This window comes from Plectropomus leopardus, chromosome 9, assembly GCF_026936395.1.
Source record: "Plectropomus leopardus strain MGB_pleo_1.0 chromosome 9, ASM2693639v1, whole genome shotgun sequence".
NCBI classification, from domain to species: domain Eukaryota; kingdom Metazoa; phylum Chordata; class Actinopteri; order Perciformes; family Serranidae; genus Plectropomus; species Plectropomus leopardus.
The window spans coordinates 12,613,304-12,638,365 of NC_142184.1; the positions used below are offsets into that span (position 1 = coordinate 12,613,304).

At 39.4% G+C, this 25,062-nt stretch overlaps 1 protein-coding gene across 1 annotated transcript in view; it reads left to right on the forward strand.

The window, feature by feature from the left end:
- Positions 1-25,062, forward strand: part of LOC121946868 (cadherin-4-like) — a 301,746-nt gene that overhangs the window by 124,409 nt on the left and 152,275 nt on the right. The window contains exon 3 of the mRNA XM_042491671.2: positions 15,213-15,236. Coding sequence (XP_042347605.1) covers positions 15,213-15,236 — 24 coding nt within the window. The remainder of the gene's footprint in view (positions 1-15,212; positions 15,237-25,062) is intronic.

The window sequence follows — 25,062 nt, forward strand, 5'->3', positions numbered from 1 at the left end:
TTTAATAATAAAATACAAACATTCAGGAGTAACATTTTGAGTTTGAATTTTCAGTTTGATTTCATCCTATCTTAAATAATGCACGGTACACACTGAGTGCTTAAAAACTTACTTGTCCTGACAAGAAGCTGTAAGTCTGATTTGACTTTTCCACTTCACTGAATTGCATGTGAATTGCACCCAATGGCTCGTGAATTAGACGCAGCTCCGGGAAGCATGACTCACACACATGTAGGTGTGTGGTAGTTTGGGCAGACACAGTTCCACAAGATTGGTTTTACCTGCTGCGTCCTCAAAAAACCCAGAAAACCAAAGTAGGGACAAATAAACAAAAACTCAGTCATTTCTGTGAGTAAGGACAAGCCGCTTTCAGTGCACCAGAGATTTTTACTTATACAGAAAACAACGGATTTGATTAAAGTTGGTAAAATTGAAAATTGTAAAACTCAAGTTCTTATCTGTTCTGTTCTTCATGTTATGTTTTTATTTTTGCACATTTTAAAACCTACAAAGTAACAAATGAAGAGAGCAGGGAGAGGCACAAAACTGAGTGGGCTTATTTAAAGCCTCCACCTAAAGAAAGTTCAAATTTCCATTGTTATAAACAACACCGAAATCACCATACTGCAAATAATGACAACATTAAACTAATGCCAAACTAATAATAATTATTTAACAACAATAACAATAATAAAAAGTTGTAAAAGCCATATGCTTGTTGTAGCCTACTTTATATATTTTTCATATGCATAGGTTGGTAGCAGCAAGTGTTACAGGTTGCTGAATGTGGCCAAAGCAGCATAAATGGCACTTACTTGTTATTAGTCTAATTCAATAAATGAAATAAGAAGGCTTTGTATACTGATTTGTGTTTTCATGGCAAATGTAAACAGCAGTTTTGACTGACCATTGCAGCAACATTTCCGATGAACTACTCAGCATTAATTCTTTTACTTGTCCATTTCACTTAAGTGGATTTGTGTTAATTTAATATGCACCCATTGACTGTTCCTGTAAATGTTTACATGTTTTCATTCTGCTTGTTATTCTGACAGTCAGGCTAAAAGCATCAACCTTTACACCTCACTAGCATGTAGTTTTTTCAGCTCTTTGTCGTATGTTAACAATAACAAGAATAGGACACTATTTATGCTTAACATTAGTCTTATATTTAATTCCAAAGCACCCTACACAAAGGATGAGCTCAAGATGTGCTGCAGCTTTACATTGTGTGTGCTTAGACTGAATGAATAGGTTGGTGAAGCAAAATGTAGCCTGAGGCTAATGTAATTCTCTGTCTCATGCTCAGACCTCGTCTTTATTATTAAGACTCTATAGGGAAGTGCACCCAGGGTGAAAATATGAACATTTGTTTTGAATATTTGTGTGCATATTGAATAGTAAGCAATAAAAAAAGAATTTAAAAGAGGCAGCAATCCACCAAATCGTTTTATGAAAGCCATTTTGTGGTACATGCTTCAGACAGATTATTGCATTGGATTGTATTTTTATTGCAGTATAAAAATGAAGATCAAAAGAAATAATGTGCTACAGATGTTAAACCATCAGATAGTTCAGTTTACTTGGTTTGAGACTGACTCTATATTGTTGTCCTCTTTTTCATCTTTTCACTCCAGCATACTATATGTATGTCTAACTTCAGCAGCATCTATTGCTGTAGAAGCATCTGGTTTTACCTTTCATCTGAATAAAATTATGTAAAGCACAAGGCTTTTATTACAAAAAATAGACCTTGATTAATCCTCATAAAAATATTGGCTGATATAGTAGGTGTCACCAGCCAAGCCAGCTACTTCCAGTTTAACTCTTTACTAACATGAATGAGAATATTTAATTGTGTGGCTCGTCTAGACTTTCTAAATGTTACTGAACTGAACATATCAAATTCTGACAGTGAACTGATGCATTTTGCAGAGGTTGTGATAAAGATGTCTCTTTTGGTATGTGTCTGTGTAAAAAAAAAAGGATTTTTGAGTCACATGACCTCAAGTGGCTGATGTAATTTCAATGTCTGACCACCACAGAAATGGCTTCAAAGCCCAGCACAGTTTCTGGGGGCCTGGGATGTACAGAAAGTTCTTGCTGTGGACTTAATACACAGTGTTGTCTAGTTGCATTGGCATAAATTGGCAGATTTTCAGAACATTGCAGACTGGTGCTTTGCAAAAAGTTACAAGTTGTCTTGTCCTAAATCTTTGGCCTAAGCAGGGCTTTATTTAATCAGACATTAGGTCAGTTGCCCTGACCAAAGGGGTTGACCAGCAGACAAGTGAGGACGACACAGTGATTACGTGTGTTTCTTCCCTTTGTATCCTTTGTGTTGAAGTGTAGTATATGCAAACCATGTGTCCATCATTTTTACTCTTAAGAATCCAGCATTTTTTCCAGATATCTCCTGGAGCAGAGAGGAGACAATGAGAAAAGGTGATGAGGAGAAAATAGGAGCCAAATAAAGATAGGTCAAGGGTAGTATAAGGAGGGATAGAAAATAAAAAATGGGGAACAGGAATGTAAAAAAAAAAAAAAGGACAGCTGTGGGGGAGGCTAAAAAGGGCGAGTAGATGGTGAGGAGGACGGAGGGTGCCACTACTTCTCATCCACTGTCTGATCTGTGGGTGGCAGTGATGACTGATGGAGAACCACTCAAACTGAAGGTCATATCCGAAGCCCTGCCATTTAGACTGCCACTGTCGAAGGGGGAAAGGATAAATAAAGCTCAGATTGTTGTGTTTATTCACCCTGCTTTCTCTGTGGCTTTGTCGATGGAGAAGCGAGAGACAGACAAATGAGGCAGGAGCAAGAAAATGGAAGACAGGAATGTCAATAGATGGTTCAGAGTTGTCTAAGTAGAATTTATCTTATCATATATATATATATTTTTTTTTTACAAAAGACATTCACACACTGACATCCTCAGATTAATATTTAATTTTAATAACAAAGACCTGATCCTCCTTGTTGTTCTGTCTCCTACAGTTTAATACAATACAACTGATGCTTCAAATCACTGATTTTTTAAATGCATTCCTATTATTTAATGATTCCTCCAGACATCGCTACAATAGGGATGGTGAATGACAGAAATGAAAGGATAGCTTTTCTTCAAATCCAGCTAAGCAGGATTTTGGTTATCTATGTGATTATTTTTACAAGAGAGAACAGACAGCGGTAGCGATTACATAACCATTTGTCATCTAATCGTGTTCAGCCCAAAAAGGGTGAAACAAATTCCTGGAGGAAAAATAAACTACAGCAGACAGCATGTTTCTGAGTTTGCTTTGCCCAGATTGTCACAAGGCTTAAGGACAGCAGTCTATCACTGCTCCGATGTCCTTGCAGTCTGGCTGGGACACAGAGCTATTCGTCTGGCGCTGGAACCAGAGCTGGAGCCGGACGTTCAGATGGGGCTGTTATCCCCCAGGCAGGGCAGAATTCTCAGGGCCAGACGACCTCGCTGCCCAGACTCTAATATCTGATCAAGAACCATCTGCTGAGGCTGCCAGAGCCCACGAGCCCCCCATACCCCAGACCTCTCCAAGAAGAGCCCGATGGGAAATCAAGCTATTAGCGGGCTATTAGAATGATTCTGATCACCATTTGAAAAGCATTGCAGCACAACAAAATCATCACAGAGATGCCACTTTTGCTGCTATATTGACTTTGGAAGAGACATGGTTCTACTCAGCCATTCCCATTTCCTCCCTGTGTGTCAGCCTTTTCCACTTTCTACACCCTATTTCCACCAACCGACTAACTGATGCAGACTAACTTGAAACGATTCTTTAGTGCTGCTTGGACAGAGTCAAACGTAATGTGTGACTTTGATGACTAAGAGTTATAGAAGTTACCAGCGGTTACATCGGAAAAGGTGCGAAAACTAGTGTGTCCACCCAAGTGGAGCAGAGAAATATCTGTGACTGCTGCAGAGCCGTTTTATCCTACGAATTGATGCCAGTTGTAACCTTTCTCACTAAAGACAAAATCTAGTCATTAGTGGGTGTTAGGGGATTTTTGTCCTGTGGAAAATGAGCTTTAGCCATGGTGATCTAACATTTTCATAGTTTTTATCTCCATGTTCCCTCGAAAAAGCTGTTCATGTTGGCAATGTTGAATATTTCTTAATAATGTAGCCTCTAATTATTAGCTTTTTATTATGGTCACTCTATCCTCTTTCATTGTTTCTGTTGACACATATAGATGTCAGCTGATGGGCATGCAATACTGCGATTAGCAAGGAATTATTTTATTTTATGCCAAGTTTTTGTGAAGTGCATGTCCAATGGTGAATTGCTGTCATTATGATCTAAAAACGTGTTTTTGTAACAGTGACAAGATGTCTTTATGAGTGGCAGGACTGGGTATCAGAACTTGATGCCTTAAAGGTATTGACTGACATAACCCTGTACCAAGTACTATTGAAACTTCTCAACTCAAACAATAGCTGCGTTTAATCTTTTTTGTACCCAGATTTAGAGAGAAAGACTATTTATCTGTTTTTAGCCTGCAGCCAATCACCACATGCATTCTTCAGTTCAATGCGACGTGTGATTGGTTCACTACTGTAGCAGCTACAGCCCTTACAGTGTGGTGTGGTGAAGTCAGGCGCAGTGTTTTTGGCAGGGTTGGCAGTTCAGCATGCTGACTTGCCACCAAAACGTTCAAAAGTATGAATATACTACAACCCTGTGACATCTGGTGGCGTTTTACGCAACAATACCAGACAAATCTGAGAGCTCATGTTTTATTTGCTCTGGCAAATGCTTTTAGTCCCCCTCTCATTCAGAGAGATTTCCAGCTGGGCTGGTCCTGGCCAGGCCAATCCCAACTGTTTATCTAATATGGAGCGGGTTTGATACAATGATTCATAGAGTGTCAGCCATCCAGATTTGAAAAGTCACATGTCACACATTTTGCTGATTGTTTGCATTTGCGTCCAATCTGCTCCATCCAGCAAAATATACAAGGTCAGATCCACATTTCATACATAGCACTGATCAAACATGATTCAATTTTGTCACTTCATTGCCTATTTCCCACCTTAAACTTTTCTCAGAAGTACATTGTAGTGTACTGTTTTGCTGTAATTTGAGAAAGTTTCTGACCAGGCAGCTATTTTTTCCTGCTTGAAAAAGGGGCCAAGTATCGCTCCAGATTGCATGTGTTTCTCAGCACTACATCACATTTTGTTGCTTTGATTGGTTTTAGGTCACAACTTGTTGCTCTAAATGGTTCAAAGTCCATTCATATGTGTCCAGAGGTATTTTGGCCTGCACCTGTTAATGCCCTCTGGAAATTGGAAGTGAATGCAGAGGTTCTTGGCTATTTGGCGATTCCAGGCTTCCAGTATCGCATCAAGTAGGAAAAAAAAGGTATTAAATTAAGTACTCTATTGGTATTGGAATCACTTTAAAGTTTCTGGTAATTGTACTCTTTTTTTAATTTTTAAAGAATACTCAGCCCTGATGAGTGAACATGCATGAGAATAAGCTTGAACGCCTCACAGAAAGTATATGGAAGGTGGCAAAAGTGCAGTTCACATGAAGTTTTAATGGCCTGTGCGAACAGTTTCTGCTCCTACTGTGTGTTGTGCAGCGCCATTCGCCAGGCCTTGATAACAGTTGGTTAATGGGTAATGTGCCACACAAGAGTGATGCTGCACTTTCTGTTTTCATTTTGTTGCTGTAGTGCAGTAATTAATCCAGCTGAACCCTTTGTGCTCACAAAATAAATGCTTTCCATTTTCATTAATAGACAACTCATTAGTACATAATGAGCAAGAAGGCAGCGCTCCCTGCTCTCCCTGTGCAGTACGTAGCAGAGGAGCATGCGCTACACTCGGCTAATTAAAACCTAGGATTGTGTTCTAGCTTCTTGTTTTCTTCTGTGAAAAGAGCACAGGCACGTGCTTTTAAAACATTAGTTAAATGAGACATGGTATGCAAGTGCTTTACATACAAGGGGAAAAGACACAATACGACTACTGTGCTCAATGTCAGTACAGTATATTAATATTTGTCTGCATAGCATGTCCACAACAACATCCTATCGTAAAGTGTAGTTGCTCTGTTTATATTTCTGACTATAAATTGCACCTAATTTCTGGACTTTTTTGTCAACTGGTCTAAACTTTTCCATCCATCCATGTTAAAACATTGATGGAAGTCGCTCCTCCATCAGCGGTTAAACACACCAAAGTTTAAGTATAATGATTAAAGGCAGTGACAAGCTGTCTGTATCTGTCTGGATGATGGTCTTTGGCTGTCTCTGACTTTTCATCTGGACTGTAATTTGTAGTGTCCTGCTAAAGGCGACATCTTCCTGTTTCCTCCAATCACCTGTTGTCACACGTAGAATAACAGTGGTTCAGACTTCAAGAGATGTGGAGCAAAATCACTCACTATGCACATTCAGGATGTTCTGTCCCCAGGAGTGGAAGGATGGAAAACAACCCCTGTGGATTAGATAGGAACAATGTTTGGTTTAGGGTTTTCATGCAGAAAACATGAATTCAGCCCATAAAATGTCTGATTTCATATGATTTATTTACCATCACTTAGTCCTCCAAGAATCATTAACATCCAGGTCAGTGGATGTTGATCCATCACATAGTAGCCGCTTTAGTTCATAACTTTAACTGATGAGCTGTCACTGTCCACCAGTGAGTGTGATTAAGAGACGAACAGCTACTGTGTTGGAATTTATCCTAATTACATTATAGAGATGATATATCAATAGTGCTTAATCATCTGAAGACAGACGCATTTGTTTCCTCTGCACACTTTACTGCACACTCCGCTCTATACACAGCTTACTTTCAGCTACTTGTACGAATATACTTAAATTTGTGTGCATGTGCATATGCAGTCTCACAATAATGATATGTTTATACATGAACACTTTCAGCTCGTTCATTTGTCTTGATGAAGCGATGATTAGCTGTAAGGATTCCTCACTTCATGATGGGGATAAAATCGAACCCAATTTCTGGATGTAATTAAAACTATTCCCAGAGCGGACTGCTGGAAGGCCACAACTTTAAGAGGTCAGTAGAAGACAGGATTCCTATAGCAGTCTAATTCAATCAGTGCGGGATGTATAGTGTATGTTCAGGATCAAGGGGTGATACCTTAACAATCACATACACTGAGCATACATTTGCAGTACCAGAGAGCCAGCATGCATATGATTCTAAAATCCGGGCTGCTCGTCATCTGTAAAGGACCATCTGCATTACAGATTTCAGTGACTGCCGTGGGTTGATTTGAGCTAATAATGCCTCTAAAACTGTGGTTATAGTATGATCTTTAATGCTAATTATCTGAATGTTTTTACTCTGTGTTCACATTATCTTCAGTGGGTTGAGTTTAATGACCCGAGAGCATCTGAGGACCTTTGAAATCTAACTGTATAAACTTTAAAAATGCAGAGCAGCAATCAGAATATGAATTTTGTTTCCATTAATTCCCAAACAGAGAATTTCAGTTATCTTATAGTTTCAACAGTTCAATCTAATCCTTGGAAACAGCAGCTCTACAGCATATGTGTGTTACAATTATTACTGTTACAATTATAATTAATTACTGTAGAAGTGTAACACTGTTTGCAACAGCAAGGGACTGTTTGTTGTGTATCAGAGGAGGGGGTTGGCTGGGGTGTGACTCTGAGTGACTGAGGGAATTGAATGACCCTCCCTCTGCCATAAATAACCATTTTTTAGTATCTATACAAATACAGGTGGTGTTGGAGCCAATGCAACGCTCAAACAGCACTGAGGGAATTATTACCAAAGCAAACTACAACTACAACTACTACAGAGCTGATTTCTTAAACAAAATGCAAATCCTCCCTACAACTCACATCATCACACAAGCTGTGTGTGCATGACAGCTACACAAAACCAACCACCCAACTTTAACAAGCCTACACGTGCATGGACATCACCGCATGCACACAGCCAGCAACAGCAACATGTACATGTAATGACGTCTTCCCAAATGACCTGACCCAAAAAATCCAGCAGCAACAGCGGCCAGAATAATATCAGTTACTTGGCAGAACAGCCGATGTTAGATCTTAAAAGTTAAATGTTAAAAGTTGAAAATCCTGAAGTTGAAAAGAAGCCTTGGTTTTTTCACTGTTGTCATACATGCGGGAATGCAGAATTTGATGTGGTTTCTTTTTGTTTTTCCCACTCTGGTCTTGTGCTCTTATTTTATGACAAAATTCTAAATGAGACATATGTCACTGTTTTAAGCTTTTGTTTTAGCATTTGTCTCATGGTGAGGTCAAGGACAGTTGCAAATTTGAAAATATAATGATAATTTCTGCTCCTACTGTTTCTGGCTTTAATAAATGCCAGGAACATTTTTTAAAAGAATACATGCCTCTAAAACATGCCGTCAGGCTTCAGGATTTAAATGATATTTAAAATGAATACAAAACACATCCATTTAAATTTCTATGTCCCTCCCCTAAGCCAAAATATAAAAACAAAGGTACCTCCCCAGTGCTTCAAAGTGATTCGACATGCATCCCCCTTTATGCACTACCCCGTCACCTCTCATAAATAAGGAACAGTCCCTAAGCATGCCCCTGTGACATTAAGAAGATGAAAGCAAGAAGAGAGGAAAAAGAGGAAAGGAGAGCAAAAGCTAAGAAATGTGTACCCTCAGCTGAGAGACTATTTTTGAAACTGTGCTCATCACCGCTGATGATAAGTCTCACTTTCATCATTAACTAAGGTTCAGTTCATCACACGGTGTTTATGGCTTCAATCTTGTGCAGGTGTACCAATCCTTTATTTAGACATGCAGTAAGAGTAGAAAGGATCAGCTCATTGGTCACAAAAGTGAGGAAGCATTCTCAATCAAGTTGAAGCTTTCCTTGCGTATAATGTTCTATATTTTGATACTCACTAGTGACAGATGGCACAAAATGTGCCAAACTGTGCAGAAAAGTGCTGACAACAAACTGCTGCTGACAATCATGTATGGTGCAATGTGTTTGTCAACTTTTACAACACAGCACTTTTTGCACAGATTGGCAAATTTTGTGTTATTTTTTATAAGAGCATTACAGTATAAAAATAAACTTGAACCTGATAGAGACTGTTTATTCTTTTTTCTCTAAGAAGTACAATGGAAGCTTCAAAATGACTATAAACAAAGAGTTTACTGCTGTAGAGTGACACAAGATGGTGATATAAAAAAAAGCTATAATGGTTTCTCCAGCTAGCTGGTTACCACTGCTGCCTTCAGTGTTTGAAATACAAACTTCCTCCCGCTGAGGCAGGCTGAAGAGGCAAGCAGAGAGAGGAAGGTTGGCTCTTTGGTAGTGGTCCAAATTTTGTAGCTCACCACTTAGGGTGTCCATGGCAACCACAGGAACCACACTGGAGAAAACAATGGAGGAGTTAATTTCACTTTGTGCCTGAGTATCCAAGAATTATATGACACATCTTCAGCAGTGAACAAAGGTATTAAAAAACGCGTTCTGAACTGGAGCTGAGAGAAAACAGTGGTTGTTTTATTACCTGTCTTGATTGATTCCTAATTGGTGTTGGCCACTGGGGCAGTTTTAAAGCCTGTTATCTTTCAATCAACATGTGTCAACATCCAGCGTCACAGCGGTGCTTGCTGTGGGCTCCAGTAATGATTCTGTCTTAAATTTATGATCCGGCTTCAGATCCAGAGTTTCTGCGTAAACCCATTTTCTGTGGGTTTACAGAAACATGTTTTAACTCAGCGTTTAACTGTAATACGAGAGCATTTGTCACCAGCTGGTCGCCATTGTGTAATTGTATTTTATTTTACTTTCAGTAATGTGTTTGTTTTTAGTGTTTGTTTTTTACATCTAGTGTCTGTTTTTAAAGTAAATTTAGCTTTAGGGTGTTTTTAGTGTTTAGTGTTTGCCTTCAGTGTGCCCTTTTAATGATGTTTATTTCTGTGTTTTGCACGAGATCTCTGAGAAATGTTCTCTCATTCTGTTCTGCATAATAAATGTATGTCGAAATGACAATAATGCTGAACTGAACTGAACTTTATTGGTGCGCTGCGGTACAGTGCGTTCTGATAGTTGCAGTTTTTCTACCTCTTGGCTAAGCGAATACCACAGGCTTTTTTCTTTTTTTTCTCTGGTCATGTAGCACCAATTTCAGGAATACTTGCATCTTTCTACTGCATAGACAGCCCAGTTTTATATGACGGCCCTCTTTTTATTGGTGAAATACTTCTTTACTTCAAGCTCAGAAACTTCCCTTTTTGCGTCTGTGAGGATGCAGTGAAGGCTGTCATTTAGAGCAATTTCAAGTTGGCAGTTTTTCATGTCTTGATGTTTTACTTCTTCTCTGTTTGTTTGCTTTCTATGTATTGGATCAGAAAAGTAGTCACAGAGTAAATAGATGTAATTTTAATGGGTAATGAATGTTATAAACATCAACATGAATGCTCTGTAGCCATGCCTGATTAGCTATTAAGATCTCTAAGATGTGCTTTGGTCTGTATTTGCCTCTTGACTTGTTTTTCTTTCAAACTATTAGACATCATATTACATGCAAGTCTGGTGATAAGAGGGTTCATGTTTGCTGAAATGAATAGCCAGTTGTCTTAGTGTCAGTCACCATCGCTCTCTTCTCCTCTTCCTCCTTCATTCATCCTCTTTGACAGCGAGAGGCTGCATTTCTGAAAGTGAACCAGCTGATAGATGTTTATATCCTTATTTTGCAAATGTGTTTGAAAAATCAAGCTTTTGGAGTCCTCGGGTGTGCTTTTGGGCAGTTTTAACTTTGCCAGGCTCCCATACACACTTTGCAGTGGGAAACCTTTATTGACATATGGCCTACTTTACATAATACTCAAACCCACAGGAGTACTGCTGTGGATGCATTGGCGCATCAAAACACCGCTCACATATTCACTGCAAATTAGTCTCCAAATCCATATAAGCCACTGATAGCTGGGAAGAAATGCAGTAATCAATGACAGAGGTTTTCTTTACCTCCCTTAACAGCAGAGTTATTTATGTGCATTGACATCAATCAGCATGGTGTCTCTGCTCTGACCCAGTGCTTACTGAAAAGATAAGGAGTGGTTTCTTATGATTATTTTTCCTAACTTAGCTGGTGTTCATTATTAACCATTATCAAAGCAGTGTTAATAGAGAGCATGCTACCTCATTTTCTTTCAGTTTCTCTCCTACTCAATATACTATATCAGAGTGCGCAGAGAGGAAGTGACATGCGGTGAAGCACCCCGCTGTTTACTGCAGGTAACTGTGCGTTGGGGTAATTAATTAATCTATAATTGAGAGTATGCCTTGTTATATAAAATTAAATCACAGCTGAGTTGTGTTGTCTCCTACAGAGCCCGGGAAAGAAAATGGAGGGGGGAAAAAATCGAAGGTTGAAAATATGATATACTTTGCAAGATGTCACAGATTTTTTTTTAGTTTAACAAAAGGTCAGTGTGCACACAGGCCAGTTTCACTGTGTGGAAACTCACACACACACACACACACACACACACACGCACACGCACACACACCCATAGCAGAGGCTCATACATTTTATTTTTAAATATAAAAATATTAATTTAGTGCATGGCAGTAGGCATGGTTCTCAGACACAGTCACTTTCAGAAAAAAAGGACAGATACAATACATCTATAAGTTTCATATGTATCATTTGACTATCACTTTCTAAAGGAACATAGTATGAGCTGACTTTGTGATCAGGAGGTGGAGCGGATTCTCTCTCTAAATCCTGAGTTCTTTTTTTCCTCAGCAGCAGTTTGTGACTCGTGAGGTGGATAATCGATCTGTCCGTCTGCTCAGAGCTGATCAGATCATTGGATGAGAGGAGCAGCTGCTGCCAGTGAATGCAGACTTTTAGACTCAGAAGAATAAACAGTGAAGTTTCACTTTCAATGCGTCTGATATTCTGCTGCTCCGTCTTTGCCCAGAGTGCATTCTCCACACAGACAGTTGCAATGCATAACCAACCGTATTTAAATAGCACTCCTAATGGATGGTCCAGCTCCAAAAATAGAAAATCTATTTGTGGAGGCAGATGTTTAAATTGTGGCAGGCCATCACAAATAAATGTGGGAAACTATGGTGGATGGTCATTGGTGTGATGGCTGCCAAGCTGCAGACAGCTGTTGAAGAATTAAGGTCCATTTCTCACAGCACACGTCAGCAGGGTGTGAGCAGCGCCGAACCTGTTGGGTTTTTTTTTGTTTTGTTTTGTTTTGGGTTTTTTTTAGCACCCATGTTAACAAATAAGAGCATGTACACTGCCCGCCTGAACAGCGCTCATCAGGTGCGTCTCAGCAGCATGTCGGCTGCGGCGCATCTAGAGAAACGGCTGCTGTGCCATGCACGTTTGTCAGCAGAAATAGACAGTGAAAATGGTGTATTTAATGATTATATTGACTCTATACCACCTTTTACTGCAGTTTAAAAGTCTTAGGTTAGGAAATACAAAGCTGTCTGTTTTACTCAAACTTCCCTGCTTCTGTTGCAAAGTAAAAGTCCTCTGACAATGTCTCTGTGTCAGTTGTTGACATAAGGCATTTTATTTGCAAATATTTGCAGGACAGTGTTGTTGGCAATGCAGGAGCTTACACAACTTCATAAATGAGTGGAATATGTGCTTATAAATGTGGAAATGCATTACTCATAGAGGCAGGCAGTGATGCAGCAGCAACGCAGCCGCGACGCAGCAGCGACGCTGCAACAACACTGCATGTGTGAACACCTGCACTTCAGTGAGACTGCAGTCAAGCACTGCTGACGGGTGCTGTATGAAACAGGCTCAACAAACAGCAAAAAGCTTTGTTTTTTTTTATAGCAAATCATTGCTGGATTTTTAGCAGTTTTTTAGTCACCAAACACTGTATTTTGTTTTGCTCCAGAATGCACTAACTGACAATCAACAGTAGAGTTTAAAGTAACTATTACAAGGTTTTACAGCAGAAGTTCTTTGCTGATCTTTTAATGTGCTGCAAAAATCATGTAAATCATGAGAGGTGCTGGAATAAATGAAATGCCTGTCTGATGTCCACCAGGTACCTGTCACTGTTGCTGTCTTAGTCGCTCAGACTTGTAAGACGTGTGGTTTTGGCTTCAATTATAATTCCTGTAAGCTCTTTTTAAGCTCTTTATCTTTAACTACATTGACAGATCCAATGGGTTTTGCAGTAGCGTTACATAATAGTTTGTTTTTTTTAAAATGCTCAGACATGGAACGATATGTAAATTCACAGATTGTAGTCTGGCACATGTACTGTTGATCATCATTTGGACTTCATCTTAACCGTTGGCTGATAAGCTACAGCTGCTATACTCTTAAATTTAAATGTTCAGCACAGAGACTGTTTTGCTGAAGACAGCTACTGTTCTCCAAAGACAGACATTTTATTGTATATGTTTCAGTGCACCGATGCTTAATCTTAAAGCACTAAAAATGGTTGTTTTGTCCTTAGTCCATAGTCTTTTCAATCTCCCCTTTTCAAAATGATCTTATGCTAATGGCAATGATAATTTTATTTATGTTGAATGTAAGAATCAGGTATGTTGATCACTACAGACAAAACCGGTAGTGAATATCTCTCTTATGCCCTGTGTTTTTTCTGATAATATTTCATAATCTCACTGAAACTGATCATCTACTCAGAGTAGTTTGCTTTCAAAACTTTGATGAAACTCTCGTTGCACTTCTAGCATTTGTTAGATTTCTGTTACCCATACGGTAGTCTTTCTTTTACATGACAAATAATAAAAAGAGGAGGATATGGGCCAGTGATTGTGACATGTCGGGTAATATTTTATCGTGTGTGCGGCTACCCTAAAGGCTTTAACAGTGGTGAGAGTTTGTAAGCCTTTGGGGTGAGAAGGAAATGGACCAAGGATTTTCTTTTAGTGATAAGGTTGACTGCACGGGGCTGTGAGAGTGCTTCACTAACTAATTATTTGAAGCCTCCACTCAGATTAGAGTAGACATGCAAAGCTTATGGACAGTCGCATAGCAGACAATCAGACCATGTAATAACCAGCGGGCCAATATTTGCTCAAATCCACTGTAACACCTCACAAAACAAAAGTGTGTAAAGCCCTAATGCTCAGTCCAATCCCACGCCACACTGCCTTGATAAACACCGAAGCCACCCCCACAATGGGCGCCATCTTTACTCTGGCAATTAGGCAGAGCTTTGGATTATCACTTCTTCAGCCCAGCACGCCACAAATCCATCCGGATTCAATTATTCCCCTCCCATGTCTGTGGCCATTTGGGCTTTTTGGGCACATGGCCAGTAGAGAAATGTTCTAAAGGATTTCAACTGCTGAAAGTACAAAGTTATAGAAAAAAAGAGCTTTCTTTGTTTTTTATTTATTCTTGCATCCCTGCAAGTTTGACAAGTCTATTAAATAAAAATGAAACCTTAGGAGCTTACAAGCACTGTCCCAGTAAATATTTTATGAGAACAATAAGCTAAATTTACTGTATTTTTCTCCTTTCGCAAACACGCCTCCTTCATTTTTTTTTCTGTTAATGTTCAGTGTTGTGTAAAAAAATGTGTTGCAGTACATCCTTCGCTTGAAGCAGCCCGTGTTTTGATCCACGCCTTGTGGGCCAGGAGTGTCTCTAGTGGGCTCTGAGTAAGAATCTAAAATGCTTACTGAAAGGATTTGATTTGCTCTGTCTCGCTGCACCTCAAAGGCATTATTTTTACTTATTAGAAAGCTCACTCAGGGTAAATTGTGTAAGAGATCAAGGGTTTCCAGGGGTCTGGAGACTCTCATCTGTCTACTTGAGGCCTCTTCAATGTGTTTGCTCAGATGCTTTTTTCCCCCTCCACCTGCCTGGTCCTTGTGGAGCAGAAAAATAAGCTGGTGTGTGTATTACTCACACACCTACTGAATGTGTCCCCTATGTGTGTTTTTCATATTCAGGCACAACTAAGCATGCATGAGTGTGCTAAAGTGGATATTCTTTGCAGTTCTGAGATCAGAGACCCCCCCCTCCAGTTGTGTACAACCCCCCCAACCTGTCTGTTTATCCTGTTGGGTGGCTCGTTTCCCTCCCAGCAAATCACCGCCGCGGCTGTCATCTCCTTCATTTTATGTGTCTGCTATACAGCAGCCTGTCAGCTCCTAACACATTCCTCTGTGTGTCTCCTCTCTTTTATCTACAGATACCACTGTGTCATCACAAAAAGGTAAGACAGCACTCAATCAGTCACCTGTGGATCCCCATGCATTCTCAGATGGGTGGCATGTGGGTGTGTTGCTCCGTGTGGCCGCGCGTCTTCTCAATTTTTGCTAATGAGATGAAAAACATTTCACAGTGTTGTTGATGTTGATTTGAAATTGAGTCATTTTGTGTTTCTGCCACAGAACAATCTGTTTGATTACAAAGTCAATCACTCACACCCACTGACACCTAGACTAAATTACCCCGCTATCCCACCATGATAGACAGCCCACAGTCTGTTTTGCATTGCTTTCTGTAAGTCTTATGTTAAGACTAATCACAGTTCTGTTTCAACTCCTCCACACTTTCATGTGTATGTTAATGTGAGGGTTGGGGGAGGTGATTGTTTTGCATAGTCGCTCTTCAGGGAGAGACGAGAAGGAATGGGGGGGGGGGCGGGTTTGTAGGAACGTACCTGTAGGCTGTTTTGATTTTGTTAGTTGACGGGGCCAGACAGTCAAACTGTCTAAACAGCTCCGGGGTTCTTGTTCTGAGTGGCAGCCCGCAGGTGTATGCACCGAGCAGTCCCAGCCCTCTACTCTTCATAGTGGAGATACAGTAATGGCAGAGGGTGTGTCACGCTCTGTGATTGCAAAGCAGGAGCAGACAATCACTCAGGAGAACTCCCTGCTGATTTTGTTGAAACTTTCTTTGAGTCCTGCTGTGCTTATGAGAACTTAGGTGTTGTTTTGAGCGAGCTCTTACCAGAGCAGAACAGAAGGCAGGTGAGGATATTTTCATTGTCACCTGGATCTGATATAATGTGCACAACATGTATATTTGAAAAACCTAAACTGCAGGAGCATGTCTTTGAGAACATGGTGGCATATTTGTACCTTGCTAGCTTCAGATCTGTTCAAGTGCAAGAGGTATTGATATAAAGCATCTGTGTGACAGGGTGCACTTAGTGTGCCCTCACCCCCCCCACACACACACCCACACCCACACACACACACACACACACACACAAACATACTGTTGTGAGGCCTATGTATGTGATGACTATGAGGTGTACAATGCTGTCAGATGGGCCTATAAAGGTAAGTGATGTGGGTCGCCCGTGCCTCCCTCTCTGATAAATGTTGAAGGGGAGCAGAGGCTGGCATGGCGTACATCATCCCTCCACAGCTGCGCTCGCATATGTTTCTGAATGGGAGGGAGATAAATAAGGCCACGCAACCCCGACAGTGAATGAATGCTCTCTTTTGTTGGCCTGCGTGTGTCCGCGTCTGACTTCTGTGTTTGTATGTCTTTCTTTTCGTGGTTATCCAATACGTCCAATTCAAATCGCTTTAGTCAGAAGCATCAACAAAAACATTTACTGTCTCTTGGCCTCACACATTGAGAGTGCCACAGAGAAAAAAAAATAGCCTGCTGTATTCATCCATACACTGTGAGTTATGGATGGCTATGCAGCTGTGACACTGCCATCGCTACCAAAGAGCCATGGGGCCTTGAGGCAAAGATAGTGTACATAAACCATGTGTTTGTGTGTCTCTTAAAAGACTGGTGTGTGTGTATGTGTGTATGTGTGCATGTGTGCGCATATGTGCATGAAAGATGGAAAAAGCAGGACATTTGTGCGCACTGGCAATGTCAACTCCCCACAGTCTCAATCTGTTAATATTCAACATGAGAGATGTGGGTCTCCCATCTGTTAAATGAGTACAATGCTACAGTACATGTGTTAGACTGAAGGGCAGCATGTGGTATTTAGGTCCAGGTACTTTTCAGCCTGTGGTTGTATAACCTTTACCACACTCTGAAATCTGACAAATTGATTTCACTTTTTAAAAAATCTAGGGGAATGCCTTAAAAATATGTAAATATAACTGTTAATCCTAATTTATGTTTACTTTATATCTAGTTGTAGAGGTTACTTAAAAAATAAGTTATATTTACTTTGTGAAGTTGTTGTGACTTAAAAATGGCAGGTTTAATCAAATCAGTCATTCTAGATTTTAGCAACTCAAGTAAACCAAGTTTACTTTGGTATAAATCTGTATTCTACCGGTTGCAGACTAGTCAGTCATATTTGTATATTCCTAAACATGTTAACAAAACAAAACTCGCACATCTCCTAACTTTGTCACTGGCAAAATCCTCTTTGTGAAGATCAAGTTAAGTCAGATTTACTGAAATTGCAAACGCGTAGAACAAGGCCATTTAACTTCAACAACCTTAAAAAAATAAGTGAATACAGCTACATTTTGAATAAACTTAACAATTAGATATGTAATAAACATAAATTAAGATTAATATTTGCATTTACTTCCCTTTTTCCAAGACAGTCTATCCCCAAGATTATTTAAAAGAAGATCAACTTGTCAGATTTTACACCGTATTTTTCCCCACAAATATCATAGTTAACACAGGACCTCATTACAATGTGACCTTATTCTATAGTTCTCTACTTATGTGTAACATCCCCACTATCCACCCCCCTACTGTGACATCCTTTATCCAACACCTCTCAACCCTCTTACACTCCTCCTCCCTCTCTTCTGCCAAATGAAGTATATTTATGGCACCTGTGCTGGAAAAACAGTCTCCAGGAGACGTCCCTCTAATTTCATTTTCAAAATGCCAGCAATAAATTTATCAAATGGGCTGAATCGAATCGGAGTCACACGCAGTGCCATCCGTCATGGGCTGTCCCTCAGGGGCCTGTGGGCGTACTTAAGCCAGCCAAAAACCTCTGCTGGCAGGAGAAGAAGACTGAGTGTTGAGAGGGGAGGGGGGTCTTGGTAGGAGGGAAACCAGATGAATATAGCGGAGAAAAAAAGAGAACAAAGATGTGTGTGCATATCTTTATGTGCTTAGATGCGAGCATGAATTAGCTAGATTGTGGATGCACGTGTGTGCACAGAGGTCAATGCTAATTCTTCCAACGCATAGGAGCCTCACGATAGAATCTCAGTTAAGCACTTTGGCTGTCAATGTGCCAGCGTAATAATTGATTAATTGCAACACAAGTTAATTGATTGTTTTGCTCGTTTTTGCATTTGTAAATCCCTCTCAGTTCAAACACCACTTTGAGCTTGATCCCTTCTCCTGCCTCTGAAAACTCCAGGTTCACACGCTCTGTGCCCTCCCATTCCCCCTCCCATCTCGCACTTCCTCTTCCTTTGTACCTGACTTTGGCACCTTTGCTTCTCTCTTTAAGTGCCTTTGTCCCTGCTTTCCTTTTGTTTCACCCCTCTTTCCCTCTGCCTATCTATTCTTCTCCTCTCAGCGTTTATCAGTGTGCAGGTTAAGCCAGGCGTGAGTGAGGGTAAAGCAGCTTAGTACTAACAGGGCTAATGAAGTCAGGCCCCGTATTTCTCTGACGGGGATCAGTGGCGCTACTCTGTGAAGCCTGTCAGCGTTTAATGATTAGATGAAACATTCAGACACCGGCTCCGAGAAGACAGGCACACTGATATGTGGTAATACCCAACTGTGGTCTCTCTTACGCAGATCCACAAACATTTATGCATGTGCACGGACTCACTTTGCAGGCACACATGGTACATACACACACTCACGTGCACTCCTCCCACTTTGCAAAGGTGTTGATTTATGACTCAAACATGGTATCAAGGGTATATGCCGCAAAGTGATTGGAAGAAAAACGAATGACAGAGATTCAGTGAACGAGCAATCTGGCTATTGATTCCTGTCATGTGCAGGAAGGTGGAGAAAAAAGTAAGCTGCATGTGAGAGATTTACGCTTCGCCTTGATGAGCAGCTTGTAAACAACTCCACACGCTCTATTCAAGATGCATGCTGTGATCCATGATTTTTCCCTGCTTCTCAATTCTGCTTAAAAAAGCATGATAGAAAATCAATCAAAAGGCCAGCATCTCTAAACCTTTTTGAACATTTCGAGATTCATCACTGATTCTAAATCCTATTAGATAGAGTTATCCTTCTCTGGATAACTTGCACACGCCTGGCAGCTTAATGTGCGGTTGAGCTGGAGTATGTGTTGTTAGTATGTCAGTAAGTGTGTCAGTGTCAAAGTGGGAGGATGTTTGTGTGTTTAAATGCTAAAAACTGGGGAATGGAGTGACAGAGGTAGTGGTTGGGTCAACAAGCTGCCTGTTTGTGAGAGTGAAAGGGTGCCTGCGAGGGCTTGGCCGCTTTTTGCCCCATTAGCCGCACATGCTAATTTACCTGTCAACTTACATCTACACAAGGAGGCTACACATCTTCTCTCTCCGTCTCTCTCTGCACTAACCTCCTCTCTTTAGTCTCTAAATCTCCAGATCTCTCCCTCATTACATTTTCTTCAATATCTTCCTTCCGCTGCTATTGCAAACACATTCTGTCCTCACACCAGTTATTTCTCTCTCTCATGTGAAATCAAGTGTTTAGCTTCAGCTGAGGGATCTTAAAGGGACAGTTCACCCCGAAATCAAAAGTACAGATTTTAACTCTAACCTTTAGTGCTGTTTATCAATCTAGTTTATTTTGGGGTGATTTCCTGTTTCAGATGTCAGCTTAAGAAAAGAAAAAAAGAAAAACTAACTCAAGATAATCCACAGACCTTGCTGTAAGCAGGTTTTTTTTTTTTTTTTTTTTTTGTGGAAACTATTTTCTTTTTGCCAAACTATACCCGCCAACCATATCAGCACAGAGAGGGAAGAGTGCATCTACTAAGCTGCAATGTAAGTTAGTTCAGCTATGGATTATCTTTAGTAACCGGGTCATGATTTCTGTAATGGGACATTGCTGCCAAGTTTTCCAAATTTATTTTTTGGGTGCTTTGAGCACCATAAGCCGGGTGCCATTCAATTTCATAATGTTGGAGAGAAGTCAAATCAAGTCAATTTTATTTATAAAACCCATCTTCAGAAATCACAGTTTGCCTCAGAGGACTTTACAGCATACGACATCCCTCTGTCTTTAAGACCCCCCATCCCCCCCCAAAAAAAAGCCTATAATGTGGGAACAAAAAGGGAGAATCTCAGGAGGAGCGAGTGAGGAGGGATCCGTCTTTCAGGCTGACAGACTTGCAATAGATGCCGTAAAAAACAATTTAATTACCACAAAACATAGCAGACAATCTCTATGGCCAATATTTCCAACACTCGGAAACTCACACCAAAACAGTTTAGACTGATAAATAGCACATCAGGTGATAGGAAACTGTGTATTTTTTGATTTGGAAATGGATTGCCTTTTAAAACCAAAATATGTGCATTTCTGCCACTGTGCAGCTGCTGCTCCCGGACTCTTGTGTGTCTCTTGGTGTACAAAGCCTCCTTACTTGGAGAATCACGTGAGAATATAGTTTTTCAAGGATTGAGCCAAAAGATTGCATGCAGTCTGATGATTGATGTATCTGTTGTAAATGTTTATTGTTAAAGAATATGGTGCGCTGGCTCCTTCTGTCCATATATGCAAGTATCCTTGCACAAGACACTGAAACCGATGGCCGAGCCAGCTCCTTGCATAGCAACTTAGTTTCCATCAGTGTGTGAGTGTGTGTGTGTGTGTGTGTGTGCGTGTGTGTGTGTGAATAGCTGAATACAAGTCCAATTGTAGAGCATTTTGTCAGTTAAGGTAAAAAAACACTAAAGAAGCGCAGTCCACTTACCATTTAATTTAATGCCTGAAGCTGCTGTGAATTTTTAAGTCTATTAATAATTTACATTCAGTGATTCTTCCCTGCTCTTGTGATGATTTGGTAACTTACCAATTAGCCAAGGGCTGCTTCTGACAGCCACAGACTTACAAAGAACACATCCAAATAAGAACTAAGGATATCTTTAACCTAAAAACGTGATATAGAAAATCTGAGTTAAAAAACTAGGCTACTGGTTTATTTCAGCACTGCAGCTATTTAACATAGCAATTAGAAATGCCCACAGATTCATTCTCGAAATTGGTAACTGATAATCACAATGCAGTAATCCTCATGTGATCGTTGCAGCTATTAACAGCCTCGTAAATCCAGCTCCAAAAAGCCTCACTGACACTATTGCCACACCAGAGTGTGATGAGTTTGCAGCGTTGTTCAGAAACACGATTATAAACATTAAGTTGACTACTAGCTAGGGTGTAAATAATGATGTGTGCGAGACCTTGTCTGGGCTCATTAAAAAAGTAATGCAATTAAAACCTCATCACGCTCCCTTGATCCTATCCCTACCACCTTTTTTTATGAGTAAGTGTTCATTGCTCAGCAAGTTGTGTTCATTACCTGAAAGCTGCCATCGCAAATCTGACCTCTGAACCTCTGAAGCTCCTCACACATGTTGACATTTTTAATCTAATTTTGCTTGTTTTATTTTGTTAAATTTCTACCTTACTGTTACTACAAAACTGACACAGCCACAAATATAGCTTGAAATTAAATTAGACTAAATCTGGCAGAAAAAAAAACACTATGAGAAAGAAATTCCACCTGCATTTCACCCTCACAATGTAAAAATTTAATTGAGATTTTTACAGCTCAGTGATACATTTTGACTTCTTTGTAATGCAATAGAAAATGAAATCCATTTGCGTTAATTAAATGTGCAATGATTTTAACTACAGCTGCAGCAATTGATTAAGTTATTGATTAGTTGAAAAAATTAGTTGCCAAGTTTTTGGTTTTTTTTTGTTTTTTTTTAGAAAACAATTTATCATTTATCATTTTTCAAGCAAAAAATTAACGCTTGCTGGATCCAGCTTCTTAAATCTGAGAATTTGCTGCTTTCCTTTGTCAGTTATGATGGTAAATGTAGAGTGTTTGGGCTGTTAATTGGAAAAAAATAAGCTATTTAAAGATGTCACTTCGGGCTATGGGTAATTGTGATGAACATTTTCCACAATTTCTGACATATTATAGACTATATGAGTAATTGATTAATCAATCAATTGGCATATTAATCAATAATGAGAGTAATTGTAAGTTGCAGTCCTTAAACATAAAAGCATTTGCAGAAAGTAAACATCTTATTGCAAATCATTTTGCAACCACAACAATGAAAGTGTAATGGTAACGACAAGTAGTAGGATGTAGTAGGTTTGGCTCTTAAGTTATATATTATAATAATACCATTTTCTTTATTAACATTACCTCAAGTACAGAATTAAAACCATTTAAGTAAATTTAATAAGTATGTGCACCATTGCACTCAGTTAGTGGAAGCTGGGTATCTTGTTTTATTTCTTGATTTGCAGAGGAAAACTTTTGACTTTTATAGACAGTATAATCCACTTTCATATATATTTCCCAGGCTTAAGGGAACATCACAGGTGCGTATGTATGTCAGTATTAATTAATCACTTCATTTGTTCCAAATAAATGTATTTATGAATGTGTACTTTTTTTATTCACTGAAAGATAATTGCCTTAACCTTAACCTCAAGAATTTTTCATGCAAAGGCATGATGATATATTTTTCATAGTTTACTTTTGAATTATGTCAGAGGCATTATCTTTCAATAAAGTACATGTGCAATAAATGTATTATATATCAGTTCAATGATTTTTTTTGTTCCTGTCTCTGTTGATATGATTGGTTGACAGTAATTACATGGTAAAAATTGTTATTAATATTGAACGATAAATAACAAGCTGGGTAATGAGAGCAAAATGAAAAAAATAATAAAAATTGAACACGTGTGTGTTAGAATATCAACTGACCTCCATATTGTTGCGAAGGCATGATATTATAACATGATATCAGCTGAGGAAATTGATTTCATTATTTAGGACTTCTGCGTTCTTAGCTGTGTGAATCTAAAGAGCTTTGTTCATCACATAACTATCATGTGATGATACAGTCGTTGCTTTGTTTTACTCTGACTCTTAAGTTTTCCCAACTGTTTACACTGTAAGTGTTAGAATATTTTGCCATTAACGCATTGTTTGGAAAGGAGCAGAAGTGTGTTTGCGCTAACATGTTAACAATTACACTTTCTTTTAGAAAAGCTTTCTGTACACTGGATCTACCAGTTTGAATTTTGTCTGTCAATCACCAATCTTTCTTGCGTCGAAGGTTGAAAGTAGTCACAGGCAGTACGCTTCTTATTTTTAACACTTCTTCAGTACATAGATCACTTTATGATTTTTAGCTAGGCTTTTGGTGTGGCACTAAGGTTGGCAGTGTCAGGTGGTCAGTTGGGTGCTCCAACAGCTGTTGGGATGGATTGTCATGGATTTTGCAAAACAAGTTAGTATTTGACCAATCACATTGTACAGGTGTTTCTATGTTTTTGTGGCTGTTGGATTCCAAAATCTACTACCACTCAATAGGTTATCCTTGTTGTTGTTGTTTTTTGTTTTGTTTTGGGTTTTTTTTGGACGGAACCTCAAATATTGGTTGTTGCCCTCAGAGGCTTTTGGTTGCCTGATCAGTAGCTGATGAGGTCAGAGGTTGGAAAATTATTGGATTTACTGCCATCAAATTTGGTACAGGTACCTACGGTGCCCAGAGGTTTAATCCTAATGACATTGATGATCCCTCAACCTTTCATTTTGTGTCGCCAGCAGGATAAAGTTTTCACTCAGTCAGTAAAATAGCTCATTATATACTGGAAGGATTAGCACAATGTTTTGGACATTCATGGTTGCTTAATGATGCATCCTGATGACTTTGGTCAAAATGTTTAGTCCCAATTATTGGATAGATTACTATGAAATTAGTGTGCACATTCATGCCTTGCTTGAGATCATTTGTAATAACTTTGGTTATCCCCTGATTGTTCGCCATTATCAAGTCAGGTTTTTTTTTCCCCAAATATGTCGGTAAATAACCAAAAACTGTCATCATTTATAACATTGTCATCATTTTAATCTCATCTGCTTTGTGTTTAGTGCCAGTAAGCTCAATCTTGCATGCTAACATGTTAAACTAAGATAATTAACTTGGGAAACATTATATTTACTAAGTATCAGCATGTTAGCGTGCTGTCACTGTGAGCATGTTAGCACGCTGGTGTTAGCGTTTGCCACCTCCTATTCCAACAGTCTCTCTTTTCTATCACTTAAGTAAAATTGTAATGAAAGACATGAGCCCTTTGTCTGTGCAGGATGAATTAGAATGACAATCCACTCTTGCAACCACCATAAATTGTTTTTTCTATATAAATACTTTCTACAAGCTAGTTTAAATTGATTTTTTAGTTTTCATTCCTGCTCCAAATTATGCTCTGGCTGAACAAGGCTGCCCACACAAAGAAAACACTGCAATTTTAATCTAATTGACTGATTTGAACTATCATCAACCTACTCCCACGGTTTTCTAAGAAGCAGTTAAACTGCTCAAAGCCCTGTAGCGCAGTAACAGGAGTTGCTTGGGGGGCTCCCTATGTAGCAGTAATGATTAAATGAGTATGTGCCAACATGCATGGTTTGTTTTCTGCTGCATTCTGCTCATGCTACTCTGGATCCCCTGCAACAAGAATCATGATTACTTTGATATTATAGATGTATATCTATTTTTAAAATTTTAAGTCAGCTGTGTCTGCTGTGCAGGAGAGAGGGTCATTATAGACATGATCTTGTCTATTAACTCCCTCAGGGAGTTAACAAGGTACATGATATATGGGATTTAAATGCCACAGACAAAGACACTGCAGGTTCATAGCAGACCCCCAATGAGCACAATTGAAATCTCTGACAAGATTGGTAAAAAAGACATAGATTGTTAATGATGTCACCTGTACATGGAGCAGAAAATAACTTTTTTTTTCTGTAACAATGTGAAAGGCTCTCCGTTATTGCTCACCGGAGGCTGATAATGCATTTTGTTTGCCAGGCTAAACCCTGCAACATGTCCGATGAGTGTTAGCCAGTGATAAAGATAAAG